The 18,725-nt window shown below is 47.3% G+C and overlaps 1 protein-coding gene across 2 annotated transcripts in view; it reads left to right on the forward strand.

The window, feature by feature from the left end:
* Positions 1–9,401, forward strand: part of ZNF395 (zinc finger protein 395) — a 56,183-nt gene extending 46,782 nt beyond the window's left edge. For both annotated transcript variants that reach the window (XM_074991452.1, XM_074991453.1), the window contains exon 10: positions 741–9,401. In XM_074991452.1, coding sequence (XP_074847553.1) covers positions 741–852 — 112 coding nt within the window. In that variant the 3' untranslated portion in view covers positions 853–9,401. The remainder of the gene's footprint in view (positions 1–740) is intronic.
* Positions 9,402–18,725: the final 9,324 nt, after the last annotated feature.

Raw genomic sequence — 18,725 nt, forward strand, 5'->3', positions numbered from 1 at the left:
GTGCATCCAGGCGATGGGCCTGGTGCTGTCACACCTGGAGGTCTGAACATGTGGTCCCCTGAGTAGGTTAGCATCCTGCGGGAGAAGCGCCCGGTGTTCCTGCAAAAGACCCACAACCCTGAGTAGTTGTCGTGAATTCAGGAGATCAGAGGCGTTCCTTCCTAGTTCAGGGTTACCCTGGGGGGCCTTCCTGAACAAAGTCCGCAGCTGGCCCTTTGGCATTTCAAAACTGGTCTGAGAATCTCCTGCAGTGGTGTCAGTAGCTGCCATTCCCATGCCAGAAGGCTCAGATTGGTCTGGTCTGTGGTCCCAAACCTCAAAGGTCAATTGCTGTCCCCTGCCTCCTTCCATCTTGTTCTGCTTTTTAAAAAAAAAAAAAAAAAAAGAAACTATGTACTTGTTGCCAGCCCAGCTAGGTCATGGACCCATCTGTATCAGCTGGACTTCTGCTATCTTGTACGCTGGTTCTGGGATTTCTGGAGACCAGCGGTTGGGGAAAGCCAGCAGAACTTTCCACCGTTCTCATTGATGTCTGGTCCATGTGTGTTCCAGGATGTCCCTTCAGTCTAGCAACCTGTTGTACACTTGGCACTCTGCATGTAATAGCTTTGCCTAAATACTCCATAACTGGGGAAACTGTTCCTCATTTCTGCACCTGTAAACTGTTCTCTTTTCTCCCCCTGAGTTCCAGTGTGCTTTAATAACCGTATCACCCTCTTGGGGCTTTTGTTCCTCTTCAGGAAAGTCCGCGGCGAAGCCAAGAAATGCCGTAAAGTATATGGAATTGAGCACCGAGACCAGTGGTGCACGGCCTGCCGGTGGAAAAAGGCCTGCCAGCGATTCCTGGACTGAGCACATGAACGTTTCAGGAGTATTGAATCGCTCTCTCTGGCTCGCAGCCAAGAGCACCCAAAGTTGGCCATTGCTGCAACCAGGGCACAGCAGACTTGAAGTTATCTCTTTTGGCGTCAGCAGAGATCTCACAAGCTGCATGTAAATTCCAAGTTCTCTATCTTGTATGTCTGCCAGATTTATTAATTTTTTTTTACACTTCTGTGGGTTTTTTACGTGTTTTGTTTTGTTTTCATTGTTTTAAAAAAAAAAACAAAAAAAAAAAACACCCTCCCATTTTATAGCAAAAACGGGGAGGGAAAGAAAGCAAGCTGGTTGTGTGGTATTTACAAGAGATTTGTTATTTGGTGGTCCAGGGACCAAAGAACATTTTACACTGATCTTCCAACTCAGTGGTAAAGTCTACTGAAGTTTCAGTTCAGTAGCTGGAACAAGGAGGTGAGGGTCAGCTCTCTGTGTTACTTGACTGTTGAGAAAGTTCAAAGTCTGGTGGTATTTAAAGGCACTGTTAGAATCACAATCATAGTTTAAAAAAGGAAAATGATGATCAGATGTTATAGTAACACCTTAAATGATTGGAATGGGAGAAATTTAAACTTCTTTCTTTTTACTTTTTACCAGTGATGCTGCGTTTTTGATTTCAAACCTCTTAGCTCTGACGGGAAAGCAGGGTTTCTCTCTTTTGTAAGCTTTGCTTCCTGGTTCTCATGTGTTCTGATGCAACTGCATCGGCTGTGTTGAGCTCTTAAAATATTCTATATCTACATATACATTTTTGTCTTTTAATTGAAAAAGTTATCATTTAAAAACAAAACTTATTTCTTTCCTTAGACTTGTAAAAACAATTTATTTCTTAAATGTTGGGCCTAACAGTGTCTTTTTAAACTAGAGGGAATGGGCTTTTTTTTCATTTTGAAACCTGATGTAGCTTCTTGCAAAGTTGGCAGGATCAGTATTGTTAACCCAGGAGGACAAGGAAGGATGGAAACACAAAAATTTAGGACCCAATTCAGCAAAGTACTTAAGTACATGCTTACATTATGTTGAAATCAGTGGGACTAAAGTACCTGCTGAATGAGTTTGTTTTACTGGCGTGTTTATAGATAACCAGGTGCTTATGTCATTTGCTGAATTAGGCTGTGTCTACACTGCCCCAGAAGATGAACCTGCTCAGGGTTCATCTTCTGGGGATTGATTTCGCACGCATGGTAGGGAGGCGTGAAATCGGCCTATTGCGTTGGCCATGGACCCCTATGCTCTTCCCGTATCATGAGGAGTAAGGGAGGTCGGCTGGAGAAAGTCAACATTCTTCAATGAGGGCGACCAGATAAGTTGATTGTAGATAAGTCGATACTAGCGATGCAATTGCTGTAGCTAGAACGGTGTGTCTGCAATTGATTTACTTTCCCTTGTGTAGGCATAGCCTCAGTGTCATAGATAGGCATGTTAAGAAATCCCGAATTGTGAAAGATATCTGAACCCAGCTTTCTGGCTTTCATTTTTTTTTTTAATTCGTTTGCTCTTTACATGATTCAGATGTTTCTGATTTGATGATCTGTCATTGTGTACAGTTTATTTTCCTCTGGCGGTAAAATTTGTCCCATTTTGCCAGATTCTCACCTCCAGCAGTGTAACTTCAGTGGAGTTACCCCTGACTTGCACAGGCTTAAATAAGAGAAGAATCAGGTCTTAGGAATCTTTCTGAGGGAAAGATCAAAGGTTCCAGAAGTGCACCATTTAATCCACAACTAGCAGTCAGGTCCAGTTTTTAGTATTCCTGTCTTTGCTCTCGTGACTATTAGCCACATGTAGGAAGTGTCAAGTCTACTGGCTGAGCTGCGAAAAGCCAGTTGGCAGCCAGCGCAGTCCAGTCACCTTACCAGCACACACAGCGTAGCCGCTGTGAGGAGCCACCCCATGGCGCAACGAACTGTCATGTCCTGCGGACGCTTGGCCTTGCCCAGACAGGACCCTAGCGACCCAAGGGCTAATGGCGCCGTCTCCGTCCACCTCGCTGTGGGCTTTGCTGCACAAAGGCCGAGAGCTTTGTTTTTACACCTCCCCGTTTTTGTCTCTTGTGGAGGCCGTGTTGTTTCTATCATTGAACCTGGCGCTGCATGTGATGGTAGCAGCAAGAGTCGACTGGGACGCCCTCCGCGGAGGGTGCCATTTTGTTCCGGTTGAGCTTCAGTTGTCGCAGAGCTGTGTCTTCTCTTAACGGGGCAAGGAATGGCCCAGCCACTAAAGCCATTCGAGCGCATACCTGTTGTGCAGAGTATGCTGGTGCTGTGAAGTCTGGTTTTGTTTGTACACACACAATGGCAGCTGCGCACGCGCCTTGGGGCCCGTGTTTGCTTAACTCGGTTGCAGACGGAGGTGGAGGTGGGGTGGGGTTTGCAGCCCTGGGGACAGGAAAAAGGGGGACGTTGGGCTCTTTGCTGCATTTTTGATCCTCTCAGGCCATAAACCGCAGACCTCCACCCCAGGGCGAGCTGGGTGGCTATGGCAGAAACAAACCTGATGTGTTTTTTAAGGACCATGTGACTGACGATGCTTTCTTTGTATTTAAAAAAAAAAAAAAAAAAAAATCACGTGACCAGGGGGGTGCTGTTTCTTCCTGGATCAACGTGCGCCCGGTTGTTAAAGGGGCGGGTGGTGCAGTCACAGGGGGTTATCGATCTGTGTGCTTGTTGGCATTTGTTTGTAATTTTGTACATATCTGCAGTATGTTGTTTTAGAACCCAGTCTTCTGCTCAGTGCGTCACTGGTGAGGGCCATGTTGGCCTGTGGGAAGCAGGAACAAAGTGACTGTGTCTCCCTCCTTTCTTTAGTTTCCACCTAGTCTGCTGGCTCGCCAGGGGAGTCTGAGCCAATGAAATCAGCTGAGCCTGATTCAATTCACTTGGGATCCTTTCCTGTGTGAAGGAGGGAGTTCACCAGAGGCCCTCTCGAATGCTTCATTCCCTGGACTCTGCTGAGTACCAGAAGCAGCCAGCCGCTTGCGATTCACTGGGCTAGTCTTATGTGAGAAAGTAGGGATTATGAGAGCAGACAGGTTGCTGAACTGTTCTGTGTTAGGGAACTTTTAAAGGAAGACTGCGGTGATTTGTGACAGCAGGTGTTCTGTCTGTGTGGGGTTTCATGTGTTATTGCATACAGGCTAGGAATGACGTTTCAAAAGAGATTTCAGATATAGTGGTTTCTCTGCCTCAGAAGTACCATTCAGAGAAAGGGATTGATGGGAGTTTGTCAGGGCTGCCTTTTTCATGCAGAAGCGTTGTGCTTCCCAACAGACAACTTAAACCCTGACAGAAAATAATTGAAAATCCGGCCATTCTAACTACATTCTATTTACTTTTAAATGTCTCAGTTGATTTAATGACTAGTTGAACCAACTGTTGTATGAATCAAAAACAATTGTAAAACTCCCCAAATAATTTCAAAACGATCTAATTTCCAGGTGTCTTTATTTGACTTGAATATGCTGAGTCCTAGCCTGCTGATGGCCCTTTCTCTTCATTCATAAATTGGTCTTTATTGTATTTCAGGCCTGGGGGTGGCTACTCTCGTATGAGCGCTCCTCACAGACCTCAGCATTGCAGTAGGACGACTCATGTGAGAAACACATTGGTTAAGCTGTCAGGATGCACTGCAGTCTCTCTTTAAGGCTGCTACCTGAATCCTTTGCACTCTGTTGATTAAAATTATGAAGAGAACCCTCGTGTCTCCCCGTCCGAGCTCTTGCAAGTGCTACTGTGTTTTCTGCACTTGAGTTATGGACGTATAAAGTCAGACTGACTAGAATCATTGCCTGGAATTCAAAGTGAGATCTTTTATAAGGCTGGGAACATGAAGGTTCTGATTTTTATTAGCTGCTTTTTGCTCCCCGTTCTGGAAGAAGAGAAATGCCTCATCTCTGATCCCTGGCTTTGGTGTTTAAGGTATTCATCCCTCTCTACTCTAGTGTCTGAGCACCTCATAACTGCTAATACATTTTTACTCACAACTAGGGATGCAAAATCCTGTTTAAATAACCAGTTAAATTGTAAGTTTAACTAGTTAACTGATTAAACGGGAAGGTGGCCGAGGGTGGGAGGGCTGCTTCAGCCGAGCTGGAGTCCCCTTCTCTTCACCCCCAGTGCTCCTCCCTGTCCTGCAGTGAGCCCATAGGTCTAAAGCAGCCCCTTGGTGGCCTGGTCCAGCCCCTACTGGTTAACCATTAACACCCCTATTCACAACACTCCAGGAGGTAAGGTAGCTCTAGTATTCCCATTTTACACGTGAGAAATTGAGGCACAAAGCTAGCCAGGATTTTGATCCTGTTCGGTACCCGTTATGGGACTCACCATCCCAGAACGCTGCCTTGCGGCATTGTCAGCTCTCTCAGTCCCGGCGTGCCGTCTTGGCATGGTGTCATCTCTCATGTCATGGGGCATGTGGCTCTCTGGTGACCTTCTTCTAGAGTCCCATCCCTTGTGGGGTATCGGTGTCCTTAAAGGCCTTCCTCACTTGTGAAACAAGCCATCTAACCTCTCCCCTCCCCAAGGAGTCCTCAGCTCCGCTCTCTTCACCAAGTGACAGGAAGCAAAACGAGTAACAGCAACTCGTTTCCTGCCTCATGGATTTGAGACTTCAACCTCTCTTCCAGTCCCCTGTCAGCCTTCGGCCTGTTGTCAGGGCACTAACCTGTAGACAGTTTTCCTAGGGGCCCACAGCTACAGTTTATTGTGGCTTTGGCTGCTTATTCTGTTTTTTTAACTTGTCGCACATCCGGCCACCACCTCAGATGCTATGAGGGGGAAATTGAAACTTCCTGATCCTTAGGTGTGTTTTGAAGCCCCCGACTCTGAACAGAGCCCAGGCACTGTTCCAGTGTTGAGATCCCCACACGTGCTCTGGGAGTGCCGAGCCTCCGTCAGACCCTCCCTTCTGGAGATCTGTGATCTCACCTTCCCCTACCCAGCACCTGGGACCAGTTGTGAGACATCACTGATTTTCCCCCCCTGTATCTTCTCTCACAGACCCACCAAACATGTGAGCGTACTGGGGCTGACCCTACCGCGGGGTCACGAGATACATAGTGGTGGTGACCTATAATAGATGCTTTGCCCAGAGTTCTCGAATGCTGGATAGTACAACAAATACACAGATCTCTACAAAAATAATAAAACCTATGCTCCGTTTCCTGCCTCCGTTTCCTCATGAGGGCATGCTTTGGCCTGGGGTCAGGGCCTCTGTAAGCAACCTGGTCTTTCTGCCGTGGAGCCATGAGTTCTGAAGTGCCGAGTCTGCACCTCAGCTCAACTATTCGTACTTTCTTCTTGGCTGATCCGTGTCTTTCCTTCTCACTTCCCAAGCTTCCTGTATCTATTGCTGTCTTCTGCTGATCCCTCCAACCTCTGGTGTGGTGTTTGTTTTTTCTGTTTGTTTGTTTGTTTTTCTTGCAAAGTCTAGCATCAATACACGGGACTTTAACAGTGTTGGAAAAAGAGCTAGATAAACCCATGGAGGATGTGTCCGTCCGTGGCTATGAGCCAGGGTGGGTAGGAATGGTGTCCCTAGCCTGTTTGTCGGAGGCTGGAAACGGATGACAGGAGAGGGATCTCTTGATTATCCGTTCTGTTCACTCCCTTTGGGGCATCTGGTGTTGGCCGCTGTCAGAAGACAGGACAGTAGGATTAGATGGACCTTTGGTCTGACCCACTGTGTCCGTTGTTATGTTCTTATGTGTCTGTGTTCTGCCTTTCACTTTCCACTTCCCCTCCCTGCCTAAGCTCACCTACTCTTCCCAGGTGGTCTCACTGAATAGAGTCCTATGCAGTTCTAAAGACCTTCTGCTGTATCTAGTCTGAGGATGTGAAACTGCTCTGTTAGTCCATAAAGTGTACACATAGCTGGAGGAGCATTGGTGATTAACCACTCATAATCCCTTTGTATCAACCAGACAGAAGTCATAAGTTGCACAAGTAAGTGGTGTGGCAACTTGGGGATGCTATGTCGCGATCCCTCTTCAAACTCTCCACCCAGGAGAGGACTTCATCCCTATGTTTCGTCTCTTAAGTTCCTCTCCTCCCTACCTGACCACATCCCCTTGAGGTATAACCAGTAGGGTCACTCAACCTCTCCAACTGTTGATTAAAACCTTCTTTGCTAAACTTCTCAGATCAGTCCCAGCCCATTGAAGTTACCCCAGGCACAGTTCACTTCCCCCTTCATGTTCCAGTCACTCCTTGACTCCATCTTAAATCTCATTGGTTTCACGGGAAGTTAGGCATCTATATACATCTGATTCGGACAGACTAACGGCTTGGCCCTGCTGTGAGTGTAGGGGACTGGACTTGCTCTCTTGTAGACCCTTCCAGTGCTATGATCCTATGAAGGGCCAGATTTTCTAAAGATCCAGACAGACACCTATTGGATTTTCAAAAACACCTAATTCATTTGGGGCGTAGGGGTGGAGCAAGGAGTTGAAGCCCAAACTTTTGAGTTACAGCACCATAATGGCTGGACCAACATGTCTCTCTGCAAGTAGGGAGGCTCAGAAATCTTACCTGGAGAGCCTGTTTTTTGACATATCTAGCACAAACTTGCAGGCTACGAATTAAGCCAGTTCAGCAGCTTACTGTGACAGTCTCTCTCTCTCTCTCTCCAGCCCTGTGACTGGAGGAACAGGAGACTTGACCACCCCTCTCTTGCTTCATGTGGGACTGTTGGGGCGGTCTCTTGTTTAGGACCCCGTAATTCAGAAATCAGACCAATCCTATGGGCTTTTTTAAGGTTCATCCTTCAGTAAGTGGTATTGTAGCGCTGAATCACCCATCCTCCTCATCCCAAACATTTGTCTGCTTTAAATAAATAAAAGTCTATTTCAGCCCTGTTTTTTTGGCTGACAGAAGACTGGGTTTTGGAGGAAAAAAAATTGCTTTTATTAAACCTGATGTTGTTTTTTTTTTGTTTTTTTTGTTTTTTTTAAAGTGCAAATGACTTTTGGAATAGAGTCACCTATAGAAAAAGCATGTGGGATACAGTATTCCCTCACTAAGCTGCAAAGAGCCAGAGACAAGTGCAGAATTTGTCCGCTGTTGCCAAGGTGTCGGAGGTGCGTGCGGGATGGAAGGCAGGCAGAAAAGAAGAATTACACCACTAACACACTAAATACTGTCCAACAGCTTCTCCCTTGTTTTGCAGCACCTGTGTTTGTACACAACCCTTTTGCAAGGCCTGATTCCAACATGAAGAGCACTTACAAAATCGTCCTATGTCAGGTTTTATTATATCAGTGCTTTTAAAGCATTTGGAAGGGGATGGGGATTTTTTTTACTCTTTATTTTGAGGGCTTTTGTGGTACAGAGTGAACTGGATAAGAGTCCTGAACCATATGGGGCTTGTTTCTTAACGTGGGTAGGTTTTTATTTTTTGTTGATGTTGGAATAGCTGGTGCAGGGTTTTTTTATTTACTCTTTTATTAGTTGGCAGAAATGACAGCAAGGTTTTTATTTTTGTCTCCACTTTTCTGACCTATTTGTTCCAGTTGTAGATTCTGCTTATCCTCCTGTTCCTCTTGCTCAGATTCCATACTTTAAAACCTTTCTAATCTTAGAGCCGATCTCAACGAGGCAGAGAAGTCGATTGTAGATAAGCTATTCTAGCTATGGCAATTGTGTAGCTGTAATCAACTTATCTGCAATCAACTTATCTGACCTTCTGCACAAGGAGAGGTGGATGGGAGAAACTCTTCCATTGACCCTCCTTACTCCTCGCAAGATTGAGGAGTACCGGCGTTGACTGCTAACCCCAGATAGTTTGATTTCCAGGTGCATGTAATAGAACCCTGGAAGATTGACCCTGGCCAGGTTGATCTTCCATGTAGCATAGACATACCTTCTAAGCAAGTCCTTCTCAACCTCTGAGCATTAGGTAGTCCTGACCCATGAATTCACCCAAGGAACATCTCCAATATTCACCAGTTGATCTGTGTTTTTTCTATGTGTACAGACGTAGGAACCTTTCTGCTAGGCATTAACTGGAGTGTGTTCTCAACCTACACACTGTGACCCTCTCATTGGTGGGAGACTGGACCCCTAAAAAAGTAATTCTGTTATGTGAAGTTCAGCACCGGCTGACATCCCCCACCCATCACTTTACACCTCATTGGATTAAAATAATTGAAAGTCTTCAGGTAGAGTACGCAGAGCTAGGGGAGGGTGTAACGTGGTGCTCTGTGGAGTTGTGGATGTGAGAGAGCCTAGGAAGGACGGGGCATTTTTCTTTTCCAATAGCTGCACTTTGGCATGCTATTCAGCTTACCAGGGATATGCTGTATCAGTGAATTTCTCTCTTGTTGGAGCTTTTTTTCAGCTGTCTTCCAAGTATTATTTTTATTGTAATAAAAATAAAAATGTGAAATGTAATTTTTACAGCAGCAATATAAAATATATTTTATAAGAAATAAAATGAAAAGTTGCCTGATACTAAACTGTCATTTTTTTTTTTCTTCCCTCTGTAACTATAAGGACTGGTAAAGATGGAGAACGCTGTGTATTGTCCTTATTACGTGTTTCGTCATTTGGCCTCATGCTGATGTCCCAAAGCACTGATGGGAATGTTTTTTATTTTTTTCTTTCTAGCATGGTGTACTGTGGTGTGACACCCCTTTTTGCTCGGCTGAAAAGTCTGTTTCTTATAATTACATTAACCTTGTTTTCAAGGCAGGCAAGAGACGAGAATGACAGCTGCATTGTGTCCATTACATACAGATTCAAAGCATCTTTGGAAAAAATTAGATCAGCTGAACTCTGTTATAAACAAACCCTGTACGCCACCCTCCAGTGTCAGCCTCTGCTTGGTAGCTGGGTTTGCCACCTGCTGGAAATGGAGTCATAACAGAAGGTCAGCCAGCTTTTCTCAAAATCCTCCATTGAATGAGGAGCTCAGCCAGGACTGGGGGAGGCAGTCTTGCGAATTCCCCACTTTTATTTCTAACCCTTGCTGCCTTTCAAGAGAAGCTGCTCTATATGGGGTGTGCGCCGAGGTGGACAGACTTGAATGGCAGGGAGCCATCTTTATGATGCGTCAGGGTTGGGGAACCCCCAGCCCAGCTCCAGACTGCGGCTTGTCTGGATCTGGATCCCAAGGCTTGGAGCTCCCCTCCGTATGATGTGGCCTATGGCAGGGTGAAGGGTGCAGAGCTCTGAGCCTCGCAGACTGGGGCCAGGAGTCAGGAAGTGGTTCCAGGCTCCGTTGCTGGTAGCTGCCGTTCTCCAGACGAGGAGCAGCAGCAGCCTGCCTCGAGGCTTCTTACCGGTGCTCTGATTGGCTGGAATTCTGGCCTATCGGAGCAGAGGAGGGCAGTGCCTGGAAGCAGGATGGAGGGGGCACAGAGCCATGTTCATCTGGGGGTGTTGCAAAGGTAAGCACACCCCTGTTGCCCAGACCCTGCACCCCTAGACAGCCCCGGGGGTGGTGGGGAGAGGGATCCTATTTTCTCCTCAGCATGTGAATGGGGGTGATAGATTCATTGGGCCTAGGGGACATGAAACCCATTGGGGATTAGTGTGTCTGTAGCATGTGCTTCCCACCCCACTTTCATAAAAGTCCTCTGTGAAGTCCATCACCTGTAGTGTACCCATAAATCTGAGTGCAGGGGGTATGCAAGAGGCCTTTAAACTAGACATGGACAACTTGAAGGTCAGAGAGCAGTCCACAAAGTCCACTAAAACCTCCTAATTGGCCATACTCTTTTTTTCCTTTTGAGAGTCTACGTATTGCTGAGTACAAACACGTACTACAATACAGCATATTAACATACCATCAACTCGGTTAACGTGTAAAACTGTGTTCTTTAAACTGTGCATAGCACAACGTTTAAATTAAACGAGTGTGACGGAGTCAGACCAAAGGGCTACAGGAGAGTCGTGGAAGGGAAATACATTACTCCCAGATTAAATAGGTCCCTGTTTCCAGGGTAAAGTAGTAGGAACTACTCTGGAACTAGCAGGAACTTGCCAGGATCAATTGTGGCAAACAAGCCAATTAAAGCACCTGGAGCCAATTAGGAGATTTCTAGAGGTGTGAGTCAGGCTAATCAGAACATTTAGAGCCAATTAAGAAGGAGTTGAGACTGGTTATAAAAGGCTCCTCTTCTGTTGGCTCAGTGCGTGCAAGGAGCTGAGCTGAGAAGGTGCTGTGGAGGATCTGGGAGAAGCAAGTGCCAGTAGCTGCCAGAGAGGAGAACCTGTGGGTAAGGAAGGTGCTGGGGAGGGTCATGGGGAAGTGGCCAAGGAAATTGTGGCTGTTACTGGATGTGTTTGCAGGTGGCTGATTTCATAGGGTCCCTGGGTTGCAGCCCACCCAGGCTCCACACACCACCCGTTACAGCACAGGAAGAGGACTGGTTTTGGTAAAGGGGTTTGTCCTGCCCTCAACCACTTGGAGGGGCCACAGAACCTTTGGAATTTGGTTTCCCCACTTTTCCCAGGCCTGGCCAATGATGAGAGTAGCTCAACTAAGAGCAGCTGGTGCCCTGGAGAAGGTGCCTAAACTGACGGCTGCTGTGAGCTGAGGCAAGCTCTGATCCAACTGACAGAGACCAAAAACTACAAGAACTTTACCAAATATTCATAAACCTGAATTTACTTCCACCAGGAGAAGTAAAAAAACAAATCGACAGGGCCAGACGCACACCCAGAAACCAGCTACTCCAAGATCGGCCCAAAAAAGCCAAGAACAGAACACCACTGGTCATCACCTACAGCCCCCAGCTCAGACTACTGCAACGAATTATTAAAGATCTACAACCTATTCTTAATCGGGATGCTACACTCCAGAAGGCCCTGGGTGACATGCCTGTTCTCTCCTACAGACAACCTCCCAACCTCATGAGGATCCTCACTAACAGCCACAGCCTATACCCCAGCAATACCAGTCCTGGAACCTTTCCCTGCAACAAAGCCCGCTGCCAGCTTTGTCCACATACCTTCTCTGGAAATACCATCACTGGACCTAACCAGGTTACCCACAGAATCACGGGCACTTTCTCATGCTCCCCTACTAACATCATATATGCCATCGTGTGTCAACAATGCCCAGATGCTTTGTATATTGCACAGACTTCTAACTCCCTTAGACAAAGGGTCAACGGGCACAAAACCGACATTAAAACACTCCAGATCCACAAACCAGTTAGTCAACATTTTAATGGAATGGGGCATTCTCTCAATGACCTAAAGGTATGTGTGTTACTGAAAAGAAATTATCGCTCCTTTGTAGAAAGGGAAACGGATGAATTGACATATTCAAATTCAGAACATTAACACATGGTTTAAATCGGGATGTGAACTTTCTGAGTGACTATAGGGGCTCGTCTGCATACTTAACTCAATCTAATTCTTTATCTTCCCCCCCCCCCACCCCTCCACTCTCTGATTTGCTCACCTTGATTATCTTTTTCTGATTTGTCCTCCTTGCTTACAGTTTTTGGTTCTCTGTGTCTTAAATATTGAGTCTGTTCTGGTCTGGCTATGGTCTGAAGAAGTGTGTCTGTCCCATGAAAGCTCACCTAATAAACCATTTTGCTAGTCTTTAAAGTGCTACTTGACTGCTTTTTGTTATGATAGTGTATAGATGAGCATGGCTTACTCTCTGTTACCAATCCGCTGGAAGTGTGGGCTCTACCGGGGTGAAGAACAGCTTTGTCACCCAACAACCGGTTTAAACAAGACTTTCATGTGCCCTTTTCTCAGTGTGCAGAAGCACAGGGGTTAAAAAATGAAAATAATAGAACATTTTCCTCTGTTATCCGTCATCGTTACAGTATTTCTGGTCAGTCAGCAAGACGGCAGAGTTCACCTGGCAGTGGTCAAAGACGCATCGTTAGTTCATCCCACCTGCCTGGGAGGGAAGAGTGTTTCATCTGGCTGCTTTTCCTTTGGCTTCAAATGATTCAGGGTAGAGAAGTAACAGAGAGGTAGCCATGTTAGTCTGTACTCCAACAAAACAAAGCAGCAGAAATGTAGCACTTTAAAGACTAACCAAATGATTTATTGGGTGATGAACTTTCGTGGGAGAGACTCACGTCTTCAGATCAAATTGATCTTACTTAGTTGTCTCCACAGAGGGAGGTCAATGGGAGAAATTGATCTGAAGAAGTGGGTCTGTCCCATGAAAACTCGTCACCCAGTACATCATTTTGTTAGTCTTTGAAGTGCTACGTTTCTGCTGCTTTGTTTTGCCAGGGTAGGGAAATTGCTTTCACAAATAGCAGAGGGGTAGCCTTGTTAGTCTGGATCTGCAAAAGCAACGAGGGGTCCTGTGGCACCCTATAGACTAACAGAAATGTCTGAGCATAAGCTTTTGTGGGCAAAGACCCACTTTGTCAGATACAGGTAGTGGAAATTTGCAGAGGCAGGTATAAATAGGCAGGCCAGAGCAAGGCTGGAGATAACGAGGTTAACTCAGTCAGGGAGGGTGAGGCCTACCAGCAGCAGTTGATGTGGAGGTGTGAACACCAAGAAAGGAGAAACTGCTTTTGTATTTAGCCAGCCATTCACAGTCTTTGTTTAATCCTGAGCTGAGGGTCTTTGCTTTCACAAATGTAAGTGCAAGTTTGACGTCTGGGAGCAATGGAGAAAGGACCAGCCTGCAGGTGGCACAGGTTGTGTGGTTGGGTAGGCGGCTCATTGACAACAGCTGCAAGTGGATCGTTACAAGGGATCAGGTGAGCTTGAAATCTTTCAAAACCCTTAAAATAGTTATTTGACGTTAAGGGTACGTATAGACTATGCAGGAGATCGACCTGGTCAGGGTCAATCTTCCGGAGTTCGATTTCACACACTTCGTAGAGCTGCAGGAAATCAAACTACCTGTGGTTGGCAGTCAACCCCTGTATCCTCGATATTGCGGGGAGCAAGCAGGAGTTTCTCCCATTGACCTCCGGGGGGGGGGGGGAAGATGGTCCAGCTCCCCCGCATCATTCCCCCCACCCCAAGAAAAAGCTGGTCCTCACTTCCAGCTCTCAGCCCCTGCCATTTCACATGGGCAACCCAGCACAGCCCCTGTAAAAAGCAGGCAGCCGGTGAAGGCCCATGTGGAGCTAGCTGCCTCCTGCAAAGGTGAGTAAGTGTGGGCTGGCAGGGGGAAGAAGAGGAGGATGGGGTTAGATGGGGGGCTAGGGGTGCCTGACTCAGGGGAGGGGAGGGGAGGGGCTCGGGTAGGTGGCTCATGGGTGTTTGGGCCGGCTGACAGCACGGGGACTCAGGCAGCTTGGGCCAGCTGGCCCCCCAGCAACACAGTGCAGGGCTTGGGTGGTGGCTCGGGCAGGCGGGTTGGTGCCTGGCCCCATCAGCATGGGGCTCGGGTGGGTGACTCAGGCAGCTGGCCCACAGCTTGGGCAGGCGTCTGGCAGACGGGCGGCTGGCCCTGGCAGTGCGGAGCTTGGTCAGCTCGAGCAGGCAGCTCTGGAAGCGCAGGGCTCGGGCGGGCAGGCGGCTGGTACAGACCCCTGGTGGCTGGCCCGGGGCTGTACCAGGCACCCGCAAGGGGCCAAGAAAAACTATTTGTGCTCATTTTTAATTTTAAATAACACTTTATATCAAGTTTTTGTGTTTGTTTTAAGTTACAAACTGAAGTTTTTGTTTAAAAGGGGAGTTGGACGATGGTAAAGAAGAGAAGGGGGCGTGAGGGTTTCTCAAAAATCAAAAGGGGGGAGGGGCGTGATGCCAAAAAGTTTGTGGACCACTGGTTTAGATGAATCCCAGACCAATATCATTCAGACAGAAGGTGTGAACTCCCCCCACCATCAGTCAGCATAACAAAGGATGAGCCAACCACCACCCTGTGAGACAAAAGGAGCTCGGGGCTAGGTGCCGGTAAGGTGCTGCAGATTGAGGGAGATGGGAGGCCATTTGATTTTGACGAAATTGTAATCGGTCTCTGGGGGACGGAAATCGGGCATGTGAATGCTTCCAGGAGAGGCGCCGGTATTAGGGGGAGTTGGAGGAGTTAATAGGAGAGTGGTAAGGGGCAAGGGGGCTGGGGGGAGAGGGGTGCGTGGGGAGGGGGGAAAGATTGGGGGTTCAGGCAAGGAAGCCGCAGTAGCAGGCGGTGTACCCCCAGCCCGCCGTGCCCCCTCATGCCTGCTCTCTGCTGCTACTCCAGCCTTTGGTGTTCCCCTGCCCTGTGCTACAAACACACCTCCAGCCTCAGCTGGCACACAGTGGCTTGCAGGCACAGAGACAAATACGTGAAATTCGCATATCTCATTAGATTACTGTAAGTCGGGGGGCTTGGGCGGTGGGTTGGGCATGGGGGGGGCAGGGGTGTTAAGCCTGAGGTGGGCTAGGGCTGCAGGAGGGGAGGGGGCGTGGGGTTGAAGCTGAGGTGTGGGGGTTTGGGTGGGGTGTTGAGCCGGCTGGGGGGTTGGAGCCAGGTCCAGGGGCATGGGGGCTGGCTGGAGCTGGAACCCCCAGCACGGCGGTGGGGGTGAGCTGGGGCGGCAGGGGGCTGAGCCTGGTGGGGAGGGAGGAATGGGGTTTTGGAGGCTTAAACTCTTCTCCCTATGTTCTCGGAGCGGTGCAGCTGTCAGCATGACAGCAGTGCCGCTCTGGGCAGGGGGTTGTAGCGTGCCTGGCTGCCGGCAGCTAGGTGAGATAAAAGCCTTCCCCCTACCATCCCAGAGTGGAACCTAAACCCGCTCTGGGAAAGCAGGAGAAGGGGCTCTTAGCCTGTCTTGCTGCCTGCAGCTGCAAGAAACTAGGCAGGCTGACAGCCTAGCAGCTTCGCCTTGTGTGAAACTTGATTTAAAGCGGATTTCATGCACCGTGAAGACACATTAAATGGGGGTTTACTGTAGAGAAAATATATCTCAGGTGCAGAAAACAGACAGAAAAGAAAAGAAGGGAGACAGACAGAGAAGGCACTGAAAGGTTCACTGGAAAAGTTTATTGTTTCTAAAAGAGTTTTTTTAGCTACTAAAGAAAATGCTGAATTAACGGAGTCCTGCATTTGTACCCAGGCTGAGGAAGGTGCACAAGCTGTGGAGATAGAAGATGATATTTTTGCTGAAGAAGATGTGTATGTGAAGTATGATCCAGCAAATTGGTCAGATTTACTCTGTAACAAGACCACAGATGTATTAATGGAGAGAGGGCCTGTGAAAATTATTGGTAATGACTGTGGTTTTCCAAAAAAATGACGACAGTCGACACTTTCCAGAAGTCTTTTTCGCATGGAGTGTGCCGAATGGAGGAAGGGTTGAAAGAAATTGGCTGGTGCACTCCAAGAAAGTTGATGCAGCGTTTTGCCTTTGGTGCAAATGGTACAGCTCAAAAATGGCAAGCCAACGATTGCAATGATTGGAAACATGTCAACGATAAATTGCAACCCCACAAATTTATCCAGTGCGCATATTGTAAACTCAAGAAAGTGGATGAAATGCAAAGAAGATTGTCCGCAATGAAAACCATAGATGAGTATGCATTGCTTGAAAACAAGACGACGACGACAACATACTGGCAATCAGCATTGACGCGTGTTCTAACAGTTGTGCAATATCTAGCAGAGTGTAACAGCAGTTTGTGGAACAAATGCAAGGCTCTGTGAACATCATAATGGCAACTTGCTGGGATTAAGTGAACGGCTAGCTAAATCGGATCCTACAGGGCAAGAACATCAGCCATACGCGTTCAGAAATGAAGGGATCCGGGACCACTCTCTTGGGCTTCATATTCCAAATGAGCTAATCTCACTGAGGGCTTTGCAGGTGAAGAAGAAATTTCTTGAAAGAGTGAAAACTTCCAAATACTTTGCAGTGATTCTTGACTGTACCCCTGACCTGAGTAATCGAGAGCAGACGCCCCTTGTGCTATGTTACATAGGCATGACTTTTGTAAAAGTTAAAGTGAGGGTTGTTAACTTTCTTCCAGTTCAAGACAAAAGTGGATGAGGACAGTCAGATTATCTCATAGCTGCACTGGACAGACTTGGCTTCCAAATTAGTGATTGTAGAGGTCAGAGGTACAACAATGGGGCAAATATGAAGGGCCAGAAACAAGGGGTAGAGGTGTGCATCCTTCAATTCAACCACCAAGCCCTTTTTGCTCCATGTAACTGCCACAACTTAAATGCAGGCCAAGAACTTTCTAGATAGTCTGTGCCTCGCTGGCTTACTTTCCCAACATATGTCTGGATAGTTGAAGTCCCCCATTACCACCAAGTCCTGAGCTTTGGATGATTTTGTTAGTTGCTTGTCAGGGCAACAGCTGGGTGCCTCCGACCACCACTAACCTACGTTTCTTCCTCGTAATGGTGGCACCAGACCTCCCTGCCTTGGGGGTAACAAGGCTTCTCTGCTTCTGCTGTAAGGGGTGATTCCTTATGTCCTGTATCTCCCATATCCAGAGCGGCACAATGGTTTCCCAGTACCATGGTGAGAGGGTTCAGAGCAGAAGTGACCAGCTGCCAGTGTCCCCCCGAGCCATCTCCTCCTCCACCGATGGTGTGTCAGTACTCTTTAGTGGTGGGACAGCTATCTTAACCTTAGCTGTCTCCACATGAATACTGCCCAGGAATTGCTCATGGATATGGATACTCCTTAGTTTAGCCACCTCCTCCTGTAGTTCTCCCACCTGCTTCCTGAGAGATTCCACCAGAAGACACCTTCCACAAGGGATAGTCCCCCCAGCCTGGACTTCAGTAAGTGGGAATTGCAATTCACAGTCCCTACAAAACCACACCAGGGTTTGGGTGGAGGCATCCCTGGTCAGGGGGTCTATCTGATTGCAGGCACAGGTGGAGGAGACAGGAGCAGTGCTGGCACCGGTGTTGCGGGTCTTCCTACCCATAGTAGATCCCCTTCTGTCACACTGCCTCTATCAAACTCCTTCTTAAAATGCACCTGTCTGCAGCCCCCTGTCTTCTTCACACTCCCAGTTGCTCTGCCTCTTTTTTTTTTTTAAAGCCTGCAAACCTAGGTCAGGCCTCCCCCTCGTTAGACACACAGGGGAAAGCTGATGCTGAGGATGATCAAGGGAACAAATTATCCCTCCCGGATACACAATCCCAACTGCCACAGTAACTGAAACTGAAATCACCGGCAATCAGAATTCAAAATTTAAACAGTCAAGCAAACGCTCTCACCAAACACTAGTGAGCTCACTGGAGACAGTCTCTTCAATGGTGGAATCTCTTTCTCTCCCTCTTAAAACTCCCCTGTCTGCAGCCCCCTGTCCACTTCATGGATTTCAGAAAGTAAACAGGATGACACTGACCATGACCAGTGAGTGATGTTGTGTTTTTTGTTTTTTTTTTTTTTAACTATAAATGTTTCATTCTAACTATAAAAAGAACTTCAATATAACAACATTGTGATTATACAGCTGGGCATTACAGTAGTAATATTTAACCTGTAACCAGGGAGTAGGGAGGAAGATAAGTGTAGATGGGATCGAACTAGAGCACGTAGAGAAGTTCACGTATCTGGGGAGCAACATGATGTATGAGCTAGCCTGTAAGAAGGAAACAGTGACTAGAATAGCAAAAGCAAGAGCGAGTTTGAAAGCAATGGATAAGATCTGGAAAAGCAAAGCGATTAGCTTTGGACCGAAGCTGTGTGTCTTCAAAATGTGTGTATTCGGCAGCATGTTGTACGGAAGTGAGACCTGGGTGATAACAAAAGATTCAAAGAGAAGGCTATTGGAATTCAATAGGAGTTGTTTATAGAAAGGTCCTGAGAATAGGATGGATGCAGAAAGCCACCAACAAGGAATTACAGGGGAAGATACAGCCAAAAGAGAACCTACTGCAGCAAGTTGTAAGACGGAAGTTACAGCTATTCAGGCATATTTGCAGAATGAAAGATGAACGAAAAGTCAAGACCC

Source organism: Carettochelys insculpta, chromosome 3 (assembly GCF_033958435.1).
Source record: "Carettochelys insculpta isolate YL-2023 chromosome 3, ASM3395843v1, whole genome shotgun sequence".
In the NCBI taxonomy this organism is placed as follows: Eukaryota; Metazoa; Chordata; order Testudines; family Carettochelyidae; genus Carettochelys; species Carettochelys insculpta.